The following is a 17,764-nucleotide window of genomic DNA, read 5'->3' as shown; positions in this document are numbered from 1 at the left end:
AATCTTCTCCCACACCCTGAGTGAGCGGCTTCTCCCAGATCTTTGCCAGATTCTCTGACGGGCAGGAGAAGGGAACAGGAGTTTCTGATGGGGAAGGACTGAGGGGGAAAGCAGGCTTATGAAACTATTGGCAGGCCCCTCAATATTACTTACTGCCCATGGACAAGGTTGTTCTATTCAGTGGGTGGGAGCTCACCTCTTATTATTTTGTAAATATTGAAGATAACGACATCTTTTATATATTAATAAGTACGCACAGCTGGCAGTTGGCTTAATTTTGGCATATTTCATGTCAAAATAAGTAGTAGCTCTGTGATTAGCTGGGGGCAGGTTTTCCTTTCACAAAATCGAATTATTATTGTTATTGTTCTTTTAATGCCCCTTATAGCGGATCATTGGTAGCTCATACCTGTAATCCTACTCACTCAGGATGCTGAGTCTGAGGATCTCAGTTTGAAGCCAGCCTGGACAGGCAAGTCTGAAACTTATCTCCAATTAATCATCAAAAAACAGTTAGTTACCTGGGTGCTGGTAGCTCATGCTTGTAATCCTAGTGACTCAGGAGAACTGAGAATCATGCTGAGAACTGAGGATCACAGTTCAAAGCTAGCCCAGGCAGGAAAGCCTGTGAGACTCTTATCTCCAATTAACCACCAGAAAACCAGAAGTGGTGTTGTGGCTCAAAGTGGTAGATTGCTAGCCTTGAGCAAAACAGCTCAGGGACAGTGCCCAGGCCTTGAGTTCAAGCCCCAAGACTGATTTTTTTTTTTTAAAGCAGTTAGTGGAGCTGTGGCTCAAGTGATAGAGCTCCAGCCTTGAGGGTAAAAACTAGGAGACAGCACTCAGGGCCTGAGTTCAAACCCCAGTACACAAACAAAAAAATGTTCCTTGTTAGGGAAGGAGTTAAGTCTTTTTGTTTGTTTTGTTGGTCCTGGGGATTGAACTCAGGGTCTGGGCGCTGCCCCTGACCTCTTTTGAGCAAGGCTAGTGCACTACCCCTTTAAGCAACAGCATCACTTTCGTTTGTCTGGTGGTTGGAAATAAGAGTCTCACAGACGTTCCTGCTTGGGCTGGTTTCGAACAGCCATCCTCAGATCTCAGCCTCCTAAGTAGCTAGGATGACGGGTGTGGGCCACCGGTGCTTTTCTGAATTGAGTCTCTTCACTGAAAGTAGCCACTGCATAAGGGCAGAGAGTGTTAGCCAAGTTCTCAAAGACAGGACCCCTTGGGCCTTTCGGCCTCAGTTTCCCCATCTGTATAATGGTCTTAAGGATAGAGATTCAGCCACATGGCCCCGCCCCTGACTTAGCCATAGTCCCGCCCCCGAACCAGGCCACGCTTCTCTACTGAGACTGGCCCTGCCCACTCCAGGCCCCGCCCACACACATGGCCATGGCCCCGCCCCACCCACCAGACCACCAGTTGCAGACCAGGTCCCGCCTTCCCGGCACTATCCCCGCCCCCTGCTCCGCCCCCCACCCCGCCCCCCCACTAGGACCCTTGCCGGGTTCAGCTGACGCGGCACTTCACGTGACTCGGGTGCTGAGTAAACATGGCGTCCTCCGCGCGGTGAGTTCTCGTTCCTCTCCCTCGCTGTCTCCCGCGGGCCCAGAGAAGGTTCGATCGGCGTTCTGGGCTGGACAAGTGGGTGACAGCCCCAGGCAGCACGCCGCGGGCCCCGCCTCGGAACGCGGGGCGGCGAGCTCTGCTCCCGGCCGGGGCCGGCGCCGGTGCCCCGCCGCTCCCCTTCACTCTCCCCGTGGCCCAAGGGCCCCCGGGGGGCTGCCGAGGCCCCGGCCGCACGCCTGGGGCGACCCGGGTCAGTGCGGGTGCTCTCGGCCACGCCCCTCCGGTCGGCGTGGTGGGGGAGACGCCTGGTTCCCCGCCACGTTCCTCCTGGGGGGTGGGGGACGGTGTTGGAGGTGGGCGTGGACTCGCCCCACTTTCCCCAGTTGGTTCTGGGGGGCCTCCGTGTCATCTCTTCAGAGAAGCCTTCCCTGAGCACCGTTTTCACAGCTACCTAGTAAGCTAGAGTGCTTGTATTTCAACTTGCTGCCTTCTCTCTTAGAAAGAAAGGCAGGGCCTGACTCAGGTTCTCAGAGCTCAGTGCAGTCAGTAGTGGCCTCATAACTCTACAGAATGAAAAAAAAAAAAAAAGAGTGAATGGTGCTGGTGAGGACAGATGTGGAAATGTTGGGAGAATGTCATAGAGAAAGGGAAATCTGAGCTGAAGTTGCACTGTTTTTATTTTTTCAAATTTGGTTTTGGGTCAGTTCTGGGGCTTGAACTCAGGGTCTGAGTGCTGTCCCTTAGCTTTTCTGCACAAGGCTGGCTTTCTACCACGTGAGCCACAACTCTGCTTCCTGCTTTTTTGCTGGTTAATTGGAGATGAGCGTTTCATAGACTTCCCCACCTTGGTTGGTTTTGAACCTCTAGATCTTCAGATCTCAGCCTTCTGAGCAGCTAGGATTACAGGCATTACTCACCAGCACCTAGCAAGGTTGAGCTATAATGACAGAGTTCAGAGGGTCCTGGGGACAAAGAAGAGTGGGGTACATCCCTGTGTTAGAGTGTGTGGTGCTCTAGGTGGCCTCTGTAGACTTTCCTGAGTGGCTGGAAGGCTTGCAACTGTAGCTCCTCCTGGCTTAACTTCCCAAATGGCTGGATTACAGCTGTGGGCCACTGGATTGTAGATATGGGCTACTGCACCTGGTTGGAATCTACTTCTGAAAGAGCTTGCTTCCCTGGCCTCTCAGATCATTGGGAGAAGGTGTGAGCCTGGTGGTGTAGGGTGCTAGGAAGGTCAGGGTTACCAGAGACAGTACCCCAGATACCAGTTTGGGAAGCAAGGTCAGTATAGGGAAACTGGAGGTGGAGGAATGAATAATGTTGGGAGGTGAGGAGAATGGCAGCAAAGGTCTCAGTTGGCCTCCAAAGGCTGAGAGAGCCTCAAATATACAAGTCAAACATCTAGTGGGTGCCTACTGTGTTCTAAGAACAGCACTGGGCCTATCCTTAGACCATTGGAGCAGATGGACACAGAGGACTCCGAGTCTGTCTACTACCTCTTGTCTTGGCATGTGCCAAGGAGGGACATGGACTCTGAGGTCAGTTAAGTGCAGGATGACCTTTGTGCTTGATGACCTTTAGTACCAATCTTAAGCAACGAGCCACACTTCAGGTAGACAACTGTGTAGACAGAGTCCCAGTAGGGAATGAGGGAGTTCAGAACCCGAGCTTTGAACCCTGCCTGTGATCCTGTCTGAGAGAGCAGAGAGCAAAAGATGCAAGCTGCCTTCTGCTTAACCCTAGGCTGGAGGCCAAGGGTGGGGAAACCAGGGAGCCTATGGGTCTGTTGGCTCTATCTGACCTGGCCAGGTAGTCCTAGGGAGTTTGAGGGGCTGAATTTGGGCTTCAGTGCTCTAGGATAGCCTATGGCCTGCACCTCTGTGCCTGCTGCTTTCCCATAAGTACAGAAGAGCCAGGCTGGGAACTGGCTGGAGGCTGGAAGGAGGATTCTTGAGGTAGTGCTGGTTGTCTGGGTCATCATACAGAATGGGTGAGGGGCTAAAACATAGGTCTTGGAGAGGGACATTATTGGAAAGGAGGGGAGGCCTGGCAGTATGGGGAGTTTTCAGAGCTTGTCAGGGCTTCCTAGCCACCCTAGGCTAGTATGGGGCTGCCCTTTAGAACCTTTGTGTGTGTGTATGTGTGGGATTATCTTTGTGCCAGAACTGGGATTTGAACTCAGGGTCTGGCTGTTATCCCTTAGAATTTTGTTGCTCAAGGCTGGCCCTCTACCACTTGAGCTACAGCTCCACTTCTGGCTTTTTGGTAGTTAATTGGAGATAAGAGTCTCATGGGCTTTCTTGCCTGGGCTGGTGATCTCAGATCTCAGATTTCAGAGTTGCTGAGATTACAGGCATGATTCACCAGCTCTTGTCTCCCACTCATTACCTGAATGGTGCTCTGGAAGTTGCAGAGCCAGCAGGGAGCAGTAGATGACCTGCCCTGGGTGTGTACCTGTTGGACGATATGCAGTGCTGAAGTCCGCATTCTGGAGTGAAAGTGTCTGAAAGAAGCCACATTCTTGGTCTAACACTGGTCCCACCCGAAAGTGAACCTTGTGCTCTTGAGCAAAGGCTTCATATTAGCCCTGAAGGGCTGGGGGTGGGGTGAGTCTATGGGAGACACTTGAGTGTCTCTTTGCCTTCTCCAGCTTTTCTCCAGGCCTAGACCTGACTCTACACAGTCCTGTCTTGTGTGTGCCTGAACTTCTGAGCCTCCTCAGAAGAAAGGAAGATGGGAATGAGGAATGCTGGCTAGGTGCTTTGAGGCCCTTTCTAGCCAGGATGGACTGCCTGGCCTTAGTGGATGGTTTGGTAACTGGAACATCTATGCCAAGCCTAACCCTAGGCTGGAGGCCAAGTATGGGGAAGCCAGCTAGGTCTTGGCTGGCCTCTCTTGGTGGGAACTTAGCAATATTCAGAAGTGGCTTCATGTTGTATATAGTTTGGGAGTCTTGTTCTGTTTTGTGCCATAGATCCCATAAATACCAGTACAAATCTATGTACCTAACTTGGTCAGTGTTGCTACAACAAAATACTCGAGACTGGGTATAGTTTTATTATACAGTGGAGAAAAAAGGGATTTGTTAGGGCTGGGAAGGTGGCTCAGTGGTAGAGTGCTTGCCTTTTATGCATGAGGCCCTGGGTTCAATTCCTCAGCACCATGTAAGCAAAAAAAAAAAAAAAGAAAGAAAGAAAAAAGAAAAGAAAAGAAGGGATTTGTTTTGGCTTACAGTTGTAGAAGCTGTGCATCTGGTGAGGGCCTCATTCTGCCTTACAGCTTGGTGTTGTGGCTGGTGTCACGTGGTGGAGGCACGTGTGGATAAGCACCTTGTATGGAAGTGGGGCCACATGGAAGGAGGATCCATTCAGAAAATGATTGTAACAACCCATTTGCATCGTAACCATTCTGGTCCTGTAATACCTAGTCACTCTAATGAGACAAATACAAATTATAGCCGGTTCTGGGGCTTAAACTCAGGGCCTGGGCATTGTCCCTTAGCTTTTTCCTTCCAGGTTGGCACTTTACCACTTTTTTTTTCCTGCTTAGTGAGAGAGAAGAATTTTCTGGACTTTCCTGCTTAGGGCTAACTTTGAACCTTGATCTTCAGATCTCAACTTCCTGAGTAACTAGGATGACAGATGTGAGCCTGGCCCGCGGTTTCTTCTGTTGCTTCTTGGAATAGAGTCCCTTGGGCTTGGGTGTTAGAGACTATGCTTTCTCACTTAGTACCTGCAGGGCCAGTAGATTCACAGGTGTCACCAAGATGAGCCCATACATCCTTCTGGCTGAATGTGGCACACAGGCCAGCCTGGCCTGCTTGATCATCTGACTGCTTGCCCAGTCTTCCAGGAGGAAGGAAACACATGTGCAGGAAGGGGTAGCGAGGCTGTTGCCTGTGGGTGCTTGGCCCTTTCTGGCTTGATAGCCTAAGGGTCTGCTTCCTGTCCCATAGGGCTGACAAAGCACCTTCTGATGGGCACAGCCAGAAGCGTAGCCCATGTGTCCTCTAAGGGTGGCACACTCAGCAAATATTTATTAAGTTCTTGCTCTGGCTGCCAGGATGGGGTGCCCATCTAGAAAGCATATCTAGGTGTGTGATTCATAGTGTCCAGGGCATCTTTCTGTTCCTCAGGGATGACAGAAAGATAGTGTAATTGAGGGACAGTGTACCAAGAAGGTCCAAGGCCCTCTCAGCAGAGCCAGAGCTGGGGTGGTAGCAGTGTTAACTGGTCTGTATGTTGGCCTTGTTCTTTTGTCTTCATAGCCCTTCCTTCTCCCTGGGGAACGAGACCCTCAAGGTGCCACTGGCACTCTTTGCCCTGAACAGGCAGCGCCTGTGCCAGCGTCTGCGGAAGAACATGGCTGTGCAAGCCGGCTCGGTTGTGCTGCTGCAGGGTGGTGAGGAGATGCAGCGCTACTGTACAGACACCTCCATCATCTTCCGTCAGGTGAGGCTCTGCCTGCCTCCTGTCCTCAGGGCTGGCTGTGCAGGTCAGGGGCAGTGTCTCTGGAACCCTGGAGAGGCCAGTGTGGGGATTGGAAGTGTACAGATTGGATGAGGTGACCTTGGCTGAGAATTGTCAGCAGCACTGGGTCCCCAGGAACAACACTTGCCCAGGAAGCCAGGGAGGGAACCGAGACCCACAGAGGAAATGACCTGCCAAGAGGCAAAACATCTTTTGATTCTATACTTAGTTCTCTTTTTGTCCCTGCTGCCTGGTCCAGAGCTGCAGTCTTACCACAGTGGGAGCTCTAGAAGCTTCTTCAGGGGCGGGCAGATCTAAAGCCACGGCCATCCAGCATCTACTTCAGCAGGGGACGGGAATGCAGAGCGGGAGGAGGGGTCTAGTTTAGAGAAGATGAGGCAAGGGCTGGCCTCCCCAGCTGGACCCGACCCCAGCTGCCTCTGCAGAGCACAGATGAGCTGAGATCCTCTGCCAAGAACAACCCTAGTTCTTGGCCAGGAAGCCATTCCTGCCCAGAGGGCCCTTTCTGTCCTCAGAAGCCATATGCCTATAGTCAAACAGTCAACATTGTTTTTTGCTTTTTGGCCAGTCCTAGGGTTTGAACTCAGGGTCTGGGCACTGTCCCTGAGCTTCTTTTTGCTCAAGGCTAGCACTCTACCACTTGAGCCACAGCGCCACTTCTGGCTTTTTCAGTATATGTGGTGCTGAGGAATTGAACCCACAGCTTCATGTAGGCTAGGTAAGCACTCTATGGCTGAGCCACCTTCCTAGCCCAACAGGCAACAACATTTTTTTGTTTTGTTTATTTTTGTACCAGTACTGGGGCTTGAACTCAGTACTGTCCTTTGGCTTAAGGCTGGCGCTCTACCAGTTGAGCCATACAGTTCCACTTCTGTGTTTTTGATCGTCAATTGGAGGTAAGAGTCTCCCACACTTTCTTGTCCAGGCTGGCTTCGACCCATAGTCCTCAAATCGCAGCCTCCTGAATAGTTAGGATTACCAAGTGTGAGCCACTGGCTTAAGGAAGGTTTTTGTGTTTTTTTTTCCCTGACTAGTCTTGATGCTTTTCAAGATTTGTGTATTTGTCACTTAAAAACCAATCTCCTAAATTCAGCTGTGGGCTTCCTGACTAACGTTATTCTGGGCTCATCTCGGAAGAGCTCCTCCTCCACTTTGTACCTTGCTGACGCATTTTAGCTTGATTCTTGCTGCTGAACACTGACGTCATCAGCTACCCCAGGGAATAGGAGGAGGAGTAAGATGGATGGAATGAGGCATCTGGCCTGGTGTTTGACTAGTGCTTGGAGCTTGGTGCTGGGGGCACCTTGTCGTGTACCTGGCACATGCACCTGTACCACAGCATCAGACAGGAGTGGAGATCCATGGTGTAGCTAGGTGGGCAGCTCACAGCAGAGAGGTGGGCTGCACAGGGCTGGTGGGGGGGACAGTTTCCAAGGGGGGAAAGGGATGCCTGGAAAGAGGATGTCTTCACTCTGGCACTTCCTGTTTTGGTCCTGGTCACTGGGTAACGAGGTTCCCTGTTGCTGCCACAGGAGTCCTTCTTTCACTGGGCATTTGGCGTCATCGAGTCAGGCTGCTACGGTGTCATTGATGTGGACAGTGGGAAGTCAACTCTGTTTGTTCCCAGGCTCCCTGACAGCTATGCCACCTGGATGGGAAAGTAAGGAGCAGTTCCCGTGTCATCATTACCATGGCTGTAGATGGTCACTGGCGGGTGGGCCGGGGTGGTCAGGAGGGACAGAGTAGTGGAGTTACTTTGACCACAGTGGGGTAGTTCCCCTGTATGTCCTGAATGGGTATGGTGTGGGGGCCTGAATGTGCCTGTTGGTACATCTGATTGGCATCAGAGAGGGCAGTGGTGGTGGTGGGGCTTTCTGAGGTACATCACTCATTTGCAGGCGTGCCTCAATGCCTGCCTCTGGCCATAGATGAGTCTGTCCTCCATTGACTCCTCTGTGAGACAAGGTGGTGGCTCTCCAGCTGTGCTCTGTGACCATGTGGGCTCCGAAGCTGGGCCTCGCACATCCTCCATGGCACCTGCCAGCTCCCAGGGCCTCTAGGAGCCGTTTCTGCTCACTCACAGTATGGAGCAGAAGCTGTGCTTATCCAGGAGGTTTGAGGTGATCAGAGGACCCCGCCTTCCAGCCTGTCATTTCTGCCTGGAGAGTGATTATTCCAGACTAATGTATAAATTGCAGTCTTTGCTGCCCAGCGCCCCAGAATGCTCATTATCAGCTAGGCTGGCATGTCTGTGGCTGCTGTGAGTGACTGGCTACCTGCTAGGAGGATGAGGGTCTTTGGGAGGGTCAGGGCCTCACAGGGCGGGCCACACCTCCTCTGCTTGCTGCTCTGTCCTCCCTCCACAAACCTGTCTGTATGGACTCAACAACATCTGTGGTGACAATTCTACCATCTTGGGTGGGGGGTCCAGGCCCACATATTGCTGGCCAGGGCTTGGCAGGGCTCCGGTACGTCCTTAGGCCTTAAGCTTTGTTGTAAAGGCTCAGTTTCAGCTGAGCACTGATAGTGGCTAACACCTGTAATCCTAATTGTTCAGGAGAGATGGAGAATATAGGGATCATAGTTCAAAGCCACCCTAGGCAGAAAAATCTGTGAGACTCCAATTAACCAGCAAAAAGCCAGAAGTGGAGCTGTGGCTTAAGTGGTAGCATGTCAGCTTTGAGTAGAAAAAGCAAAAGGAGAGCACAAGGCCCTGAGTTCAAGTCCTAGTACTAACACACACACACTACCACCACCACTACCAACACAAAACAAAAACAAAGACAACAAAGCAAAACAAAACCCCAAAACCTCAAACAACCCTCAGCTTCAGGCAGAGTTGGCATCAGAGAAGAGGTGGGCTTTGCTCCTCCTGGAGGATCTTGGTCCTTTGGAAGGCGCGTGGTCTAGCTGGCTTTGTGGGTGGGGAAGGTTGAGATTCATTGAACCATGTTTCTTAGGTCTCAGCCTCCTGAGTAACTGGGATTACAGGGTGTGAGCTACTGGTGGTCCAGCTTAGGCCCTACCTTTAGACTTTGCTACATTGGGGATCTAGCCTTCAATTCCTGACTCTGTGGGGGACACTCTGATACCTAGTAACCATAAAACCTTGGCAGCATTTAAGAGCTGGTCTTACAAGAAAAGTCTCCCAGAATTCTTTCTCCAAAGAGGAGTTTACAAGGGCAGAATTATCAGTGGAGTGTCTCTCGAGTGGTTGGGACCCCCATTCCAAGTGGCCCATGGCTCTGAATGGCACCTGTGATTTTGACCTGGCAGCTGTTTCAGCCTCATGGTGGCCTTGCCTCTTGGCTTACCATGATGTTCCACTTCTCAGAAAGTCAGCTTAGCAGTCAGAGCACATACCTGTCCAGAGACGGACAGTGATGGTAGAATATGGCTTCAGGTCAAGTCTGATCAGGGCCCTAACTGTCTGGAAAGGTAGAGGGGCTCTGGGTATATCTCCTATCTCTCTGTCTACTTTTTCTTATGAATTCTTGGTGCGGGCAAGAAATGGGAGTACCTATCTGAGAGTTGAGGATGGATGTCAGCTGAGGCTTTGAGAGGAGGGTCCTGGCCCTGCCTTGGTGTCTGTACCATTCCAGTGGCTAAGCTTGAGTGGATGTCACTCCTCATCCTCATCTAAGGAACCAAATGGCACTTGACTTGAGTGAGGGCTTAAAACCCAGGGCCTGATTGGTCAGAAAACAGCTGCTAGCAGTTGGTTTTCCTGGAGTGTACTCTTCAATAATACAGTAATAATATTCTATACCTTGGCCACAGCTGGGTTCCACAGAGGCCGTTAAAGCGCTCCTTTAGTCTGCCCCTGTTTTGCAGACTTGTGCAGACATACAGCCTGGGGTGACCTTGAGTCTTTGCCGAGTTGGTCTCCCTGGTGGGAAGGTTCCGTGTGCATGCTGGCAGGCTTGACCAGACAGCCTTGGTCCCAAGGGGAATTCTGGCCCCACAGCCAGGATGCATTGCAATCAGCAGGGTTTTTCCTTTCTGTGCTCTGGGGTGGTCCTCTCCTGAATCCCCCTGGTCCTGAATCTTTGGGAGAGAAGGCTTCACTGCAACAAGGTAGTGCCAGACAAAGGGGCTGGTTGTCTGGGCTGGAGTTTGGGGAGTGGCTAGATCTGATGTGCAAGCTGCTTCCAGACGGTGTCGTAATCAATAGGGCATCAGGAGAGAGGCTTCTGGGATTACCTGGCCTTTGCAATCAAAACCCACCAGACTGAGCATTTGACCTTCAGCTTCTCAGCTTCCTTCTGAGCTTCTATCTGATGGCTTTTGAAAATCCATCTGGCAGATACTACAATCCAGAGTCACCCGGGGAAACAACTCCCCCGCCTGTAGGATCTGCCGCCTCCTGCACGAACCGTCTGTGTTGCTGTTAGGGTTGCAGCCGCTGCTGGGGGGGGGGGGGGGGGGATGGGGAGGGCGCGTGTTAGAGCAGGTGGATGGTAGCTTCCAATTCATTTTTGTTTGGAGTCTTTGCTCATAAAAGTGTGAAGGCTTTTTGACACGAGAGCGTTTCCCCGTCACGTTCGATCAGAATTGGGTTTAGCTGATGACAGCCTTGACTGTGAGATGTCTGGGGTCCTCAGAAGAGGCAGGAAATTGCCTCTGTGATTCAGAGCCCTGGACAGCTTTGAGCTGGGGGGGGGGGGGAGGGTGAAGGGGGAGGGGGAGGGAGCAGCTTTGGACCAAGGCCTGAAGATCCTTTTAGAAGCTCTGCTCTAGTCCCTGGCCAAACAACCAGAGACAGTGAGCCTGGCCTAGGTTTATGGGGAGGCAGTGCTCAATGCCCGACACCCCCACCCCCACCCCCATGTCCCCCTCCAAATACTTGCCTGGTCCTTAGGCTGCACAGGAGGATGGCCAAAGAGAGCGGCCCAGGGCTGGGGGCTCCAACCCTCTGCACTTGGCTCCTTTTAGTGTGTGTGGTGGACATGTATGGTGGGGTGTGTAGCTGTGGGCATATGGGATATGTGTGGCAGGTGTATGATGTGTATACGATGTGTGTGTCTAGTTTTGCCTGACATTTGCCTCCAGGAATACATCTTGGATCATGAGGAAGCCCAAGGCTTTCCCCCAGCCTCTTTCTGGCCTCAGCCTTGCTGAGGGAGGGCACGGGGCCCACTTTGAGGGGTACAACCTTTCTTGAAAGACGGCTGCCAGGATTCTTTTGGTTCTTCCTGAGCAGCCTACCTCAGGGAGCTCCTGTCCCGCCATCCTAGAAATTGCCAGCGTCCCCAGCCAGGCCCTCCAGAGATAGCGCTGATGTGGTCACACGCCAGGAGAGGTCTCCAGGATCGGGCAGGAGGCGCCCGCGCTGCACTGGAGAGGGCTGCTTCTTTCTCTCTGACAACCTAATGACATCTTGAAATGGTTACTGACTTCCACTCTGCCGCGAGGGCCTGCCACGTTCCGCTGCCCGCAAGCAGCATGAAAGGCAGCTGTGTTGTTGGGAGCTGAAGGCAGGCTCAGGCCGCTGGAAATTGATGGTGACTGGTGTAATTTGGCCTTATTACTTATTCATTAACCGTATGCAGGTGGTCAGCTAGTCGTCAAGCCTTGCTCTTTGAAATTTCATTTTCTTGAGGGCTCCATCCTGTCTGTAGCATAGGACATTAATTTAGTGCCCCATTCCCACCTGGGCCCGCCAGCAGGGTGTTGGCGCTCATTGTACCAGAGGAGGCATCAGTCCTGCCTCCGGGTGCCTGGAACTCATCCTGCTGGCAGAGTGGGCTGCTTCGGTCCTGGGGATTGAGATCCTGTGAATTGAGGGGACTTCTGCCACAGCTGTCCCTTGCATTGAAAATGTGAAGGTGGGTAAGCTCCCTTCTTGACTCATCTCTCTTAGACTGGTTATTTTTTTTTTTTCTTTTTTGTCAGTCATAGGAATTGAACTCACTGTCCCTGAGGTCTTTTGCTCAAGGCTAGAGCCACAGTTCTACTTCTAGTTTTCTGGTGGTTCATTGGAGATAAGAGTCTCATGGAGTTTCCTGCCTGGGCTGGCTTTGAACTGTGATCCCCAGATCTCAGCTTCCTGAGATTATAGCTGTGGGCCACCAGCGCCTGGTTTAGCTTTTTATGCGCAAGGCTGAAGCTCTAGAATTTGAATCATAGCTCCACTTCCAACTTTTTTACTGATTCATTGTAGATAAGAGTCTCACAGACTTCCTGCCCAGGCTGGCTTCAAACTTGTATCCTCAGATCTCAGCCTCCTGAGTAGCTAAGATCACAAGCATGAGCCAGTGGCACCTGTTGCTTTTCTGGATCATGCTTTTATGCAATCTGTAGTATCTACTCAGTACTGGATAGTACTGCTCAGGAGTAAAGGGTCTTTGAGCTCCCTGTAAGCCAGCCCTGCAGCAGAGTCTCGGGAGTCCTGGCATGTGGCAGTTTCTATCCAAGCTGCTCCTGACTAGTTACTAGAGGCTGTGCTAATGGAGGTGTCAGACCTTGGCCATTTAACTTTTGAGTCCTGTCTCAAATGCAGAAGCTGAAGTGACTGAATTGTGCAAATTTAATTAGTGATGGGAGTTTGATGGTCAGTGACCACTTAGCAAGACCAAGAGGGAAAAGAAATGAGAGGTGGTTGGGCACTGCTGGCTCACGGCTATAATTCTCACTACTCAGGAGGCTGATATCTGAGGATTGTGGTTTGAAGCCAGCCTGGGCAGGAAAGCCTGTGAGACTATGTCCAAATAAACACACACACACACACACACACACACACACACGCATGCACACACACACGCACACACACACCTAGGACTGCCACTCAAAAAACTCAAAGAAGCAAAAAATGTTCTGGGTAGTAGTGAGATGAGTTCCTTGGCCCTAGTGGGTTTCTTCCCTGGCCTCGACGGCTCTGGGCAGCTCTGAGCTCTGTTACTGGCCCAGAGCCCTGTGGTCTGTACCTCTGGAGTCAAGTGTGGAACATTTGGGTGGAGACCAGAGAGAGCTGGAGGACTCCAGTTCTCAGACTGTCACAAAGAGGGTGGTGTAGGCCATAGAACCTTGTAATTCTCTCTCCCTCTCATTTGATCTGGGGCTCCCCAGTGCTTCCTCATCTACATGCCTGAGGGCTCAGGAAGGGGAACCTGGAAACTGTCTTCTGTATGTTGCCTGAAGACCTCTGTTAGATGTCACACCTGCTAGTGGCAAGAGGCTACCACAGTCTGGGGCGGGGAGAGGGAGGGTGGTGGTGGGAAAAGGATGGGGGTAACTCCTCTGGTGATCTTGGCCGGTGATGGCCTCCCTTGGTATGGTTACTGCCCTTCCCTCTGACTCAGCTACCCACCTGGGGTAGGGGGTGGAGGCCTGTTGCCCCTGGGAGAGGGAAGGGCATTGAAAGGTGGGTCTAGGCCTCTACCTCCACTGTACTGTATCTTCTCCCTGGCTGATTTTCCAAATTGGATGGAATAAGCTTGAATTGTTTTTCTTACCTTATTGAGTTATATTGCAATCGACAACTTGAACATGTCAATTTGCTAGGTTTCCTTGAAAGGGACTCCCTGGCAAGTTGGGAGGGGGGAGTGGAGCTTGCTTGTGCCTGAATGTAGGGGGCACACTGACTGACAGCCCATGGGATCTCAGTGTCTGTAGATGGAGGGACACTGAATGATGGACTTGGCCGGGCTCGGTGGGGAATGGAGGAAGGAGGAGGCAGGAGCAGTTCCAGTGATCACCTTGTAACTGTCTTCTGTGCTGAGGCAGACCTGCTTAGTGCTATGCCAGTCTGACATGTGGGCCTGGGGTTTTGTAGCCTGGGTCCAGGGGGCAGGAAGGGGGTTGTACTGAGTCATTGCCATGCCCTGATCCTGGGTTCCTTGTGCTTTCCTTTGAGGATCCATTCTAAGGAATACTTCAAGGAGAAATACGCCGTGGATGACATCCAGTACGTGGATGAGGTAAGTAGCTGGGTATCTTCACTCCTCCCACAGCCAACCACCAGCCCCCCAGCAGCACACCTGACTATCCTAATCAGGGGGAGGCGGGAAGCCTGTCTCAGACCTCCCATCTGAGCAAGCCATCCCTGGGCTAGGCAGTACCTCTAGTGCCATGGATTGCAGCCACTGAGGTATAACAAGGGATGTGGCTTACACACAGATGGACACAGATCTGTCAGTCACTGTGGGTTTAGACTTGGCCTTCATTTTTTTTTAAAGGTAGATATACATATTATTTTTCCAGAGATATACACTGTAACTTTAGATGCATAACAGAACCTTGAGTAAACGTTTACACGTGAAGTGTCGTCTCCCTGTCCCATGAGTTCTCTACATGTTTAGGATTAGCTAAAGGAAGGGCAAGGACACCTCAGTGTAAAGTTAGATGCTAATAACAATAACAACAACAACAACAGACATTTGACCAATGCCTTCATTGTTGGAAGGCCTCTCAGAGGTCCTAGTCAGTTACAGGTTCACCGTCAAATTTGTCTGAGGCAGGCGTCTCTGGGTATCTTCCACTTGTGCCCACACTGCTCCATCTTGACTGCCAGAGAGACTGGACTGCCTGGGAGATCGATGCTCACCATGGCCTACCACAAGACAGAGGCACTGGCTTGTCAGAACTGTACTGTAGTCGTGTGTGCCAGGCTGCATTTTGAGCTTGTGACTCAGATTTTTTAGGGTGTACTAATGGGTCTCTGTGGAGAAGGAAGATTGGGGGCTGCCAGGCCAGGAAATGTTTTGCAGTTGTGTTGGTAGCCGGGGTCCACTCAAGCCAATGGGATCAATAAAAGACGTCCTGCCAGGCGGACAGACATGTAGCGGGCCTGCTGTGTCGGGCCTTGATCTGCCTGCACACCAGGCAGCATGGCAAGGGTGGCTTTCTCCTCTGTTGTTCCTAACCAGCACGTCCGGAGAGTCATTGTGGAGAGAAAAAGCATCAGCCCACACATTTGTTATCCAGTTCCCTCTCCCAAGGACAATAGCAGATACAATCCCCAAGTGCCTGCTCGAGCCGCTTCTGCTGCCGTAATTGACGGGATCGTTGTGCATTGATGAATGCAGACCCTTCACATCAGTGAAACAACACACTCAGGGCCTGACACTCACAGCTCTGTTCGTTTTCCTAAGCCCGCCCCACTTCTCCAGGAGGAGCTGGGAGGGGGAGGAAGGGCCTTAGCCAGGCTGTTCACAGGCTCAGGGGCTCAGCCATTCTCCAAGCACCAACTGAGTAAATGCTTTTTTTTTTTTGGTCAGAGTCCCATGGACTTTTTGCACAGTCTGGCTTTGAACCACAATCCTCTGATCTCAGCCTCTTGAGTAGCTAGGATTACAGGTGTGAGCCACCAGTGCCTGGCAGTATATGCTTTCTGATCCAGTTGCTCAACTGGGTCGTGTGTGTGTGTGTGTGTGTGTGTGTGTGTGTGTGTGTGTGTGTGTGTGTGTGAATACTGGGGATTGAACTCGGGACCTGGGGACTATCCCTGAGCTTTTTTGCTCAAGGCCAGCACTCTAATGTATGAGCCGTACCTCCACTTCCATCTTTTTGGTGGTTCATTGGAGATAAGATTCTCATGTGCTTTCTTGCTTGACCTGGCTTCAAACCTTAATCCTCAGATTTCAGCCTCCTGAGAGGCTAGGATTATAGGCATGAGCCACTGGCATCCAGCTTGTGTGCTCATTATTAAGTAATGGTGGCTTATCAACTCAGTTGCACTTTGTGGCTGTTCTAAAGTGCATTTTGCTTTCTGCCTTTTCAGATTGCCAGTGTCCTGACATCACAGAACCCCTCTGTCCTCCTCACCTTGGTAAGTGGCTGGTGTTCAAGAACCAAGAGTGCTTAGCACTGGGGAGGAATTTCCGAGGGTCATGGGGGAGGAGCAAGACATGAGAGGAATCATCACCACCACTGTGCTAAGTACAGAGACTCAGTCCAAATGACTGACCCTGTTGGAGACAGGAAGTGCTGTGTCCTTTCTATAGGCCACAGTGGGCACTTCTGGTTTTTTGCTAGTTAATTGGAGATAAGAGTCTCACAGACATTGCTGACCACACTGGTTTGAACTGTGATCCTCAAATCTCAGACTCCTGAGTAGCTAGCTGGCTATTCCATTGTTTTAAGAAAGGTTGTGGTGGCAGCGAAGGAGGGGTTCTGCTTGTTGATTGTGGTCAGAGGTGGCCCAGTGTGTTTTATTAGGGTATATGTTTGGCTGGGACTTCTTTGTCAGGCAAGGCAGGAGAGCAGGGGTGGCTCGTTGGAGTGGGGCTTCTCGTTCTTACTGTCCTGAGCCTGGCTGGATAAGACAGGCCCTCCAGGACAGGCCCTGGGGACCCTGTATCTGTTCTCACATACCCCTCCCCCCCTCCAGCGTGGTGTCAACACAGACAGCGGCAGTGTCTGCCGAGAGGCATCCTTTGAGGGCATCAGCAGGTGAGTCCAGGGGCCCACGGCCATCTCTCCATCCTCATCTTTACCCCCCAGTCTGCACAAGCGTGTCACGTATAGGAGATTTCTAAAGATTGACTTGATGGGTGTTGTTTTGTTTTCCTGTGGGGATTGAACTCAGAGCTTTTTGCTTATGAGACAAGTACTCTATTACCTGAACCACGCCTCCCGTTCCTTTTTACATTGGTTATTTTCAAACTAGGGTCTGGCTTTCTACTGGGCTAACCTGGGCTGCCAACTTCCTACCCTGGGGGTGACAGGCATGTGCGCTGCGCCCAGCCATTGTGCTTCCCCATAGCTTGGATTATACAGGTGCTCAACACTGCCTAGCCATTGAGTGAGATGAGGTCTCTTGAACTTTGATACCTGGACTGTCCTTGAGCCGATCCCATGATCGCATGATTTCTGCCTCCCAAGTAGCTAGGATTATGCACCCACCAAGACTGAACATTTTGAGGAAATGTGGAGAAAACTACTTTGCCTGAATTTACCCATCAATACTTTCAGGAGCAGTGCCCCTAGCACCGTGTTCCTTGCTCCCTGCACTATACAGACCTGCCCCTTAATCCTGCCCACTCACCGCCCTGGCCAGCTCTCAGCAGCAGCTCCCCGTGTGCCGTGCAAGCGGCAGCTCACTCTTCATGTCAGCCCTCACCCCCATGACCCTCAGAGAGCACTGCCTGCTGGTTATGTGTGTGCTCTTCCCTTGCCAAGGCTGGCCAGTGGCCGGTTCTGGGGGCAGTGGTGTGTCTATGGGCCTGCCTGGCAGGGCTGTTCCTGCTGTAGATGAGGCCTCATGAGGAGACCCCTGCTCTGTGAGGCTGCCAAGGGTAGATGTGGCCACCCCCAGCCCTGGTCCTCAGTCTGGACCCCTGCTCGCTCCCCCACCACACATCCTCCTAGCCGCTGTGTCCTCTGTTGTCCTCTGGTGGACTGAGGCAGTGGTAGAAGATGCGCCTTATAATTATGTATGAGCTAGCGCGTGCTGTGGGACCGTGCATGTGTGCGGTGGAGGGGTGATTAGGAAGGATTATGAGCTCATGAATATGTATCAGTCTCCCCCCACCCCCATGATAACAGCTATGGGGGTAGAGGAGCAGGATTGGGTTTGCTGCTTTATATCATCCAAATCTCTGCATCCTCTCCAGAGATTGCCCAGAGCAGCCTAGTGGTGATATGCTCACCACTAAGGAGCTGTGTCTCTGCTCAGCCTCCCCATGTCCCCTGGACACACTGCAGGTGCCCACATTCAGGAACCCTGCTTACCTATCTCATCCAGCACCACGGATGTCTCCACC

General features: G+C 51.8%; 1 protein-coding gene across 1 annotated transcript in view; it reads left to right on the top strand.

The window, feature by feature from the left end:
* Positions 1-1,502: 1,502 nt before the first annotated feature.
* The window catches only part of Pepd (peptidase D), a 90,124-nt gene continuing 73,862 nt past the window's right edge, over positions 1,503-17,764 (top strand). The window contains exons 1-6 of the mRNA XM_042667833.1: positions 1,503-1,569; positions 5,837-6,020; positions 7,592-7,719; positions 13,915-13,978; positions 15,781-15,828; positions 16,390-16,451. Coding sequence (XP_042523767.1) covers positions 1,553-1,569; positions 5,837-6,020; positions 7,592-7,719; positions 13,915-13,978; positions 15,781-15,828; positions 16,390-16,451 — 503 coding nt within the window. The 5' untranslated portion in view covers positions 1,503-1,552. The remainder of the gene's footprint in view (positions 1,570-5,836; positions 6,021-7,591; positions 7,720-13,914; positions 13,979-15,780; positions 15,829-16,389; positions 16,452-17,764) is intronic.

The sequence above is a fragment of the Dipodomys spectabilis genome, unplaced genomic scaffold (assembly GCF_019054845.1).
Source record: "Dipodomys spectabilis isolate Male_0828 unplaced genomic scaffold, ASM1905484v1 ptg000422l, whole genome shotgun sequence".
Classification (NCBI taxonomy): Eukaryota; Metazoa; Chordata; class Mammalia; order Rodentia; family Heteromyidae; genus Dipodomys; species Dipodomys spectabilis.
Note: the sequence above shows the minus strand (reverse complement) of the source record. Positions and strands in the feature narration are given on the sequence as shown.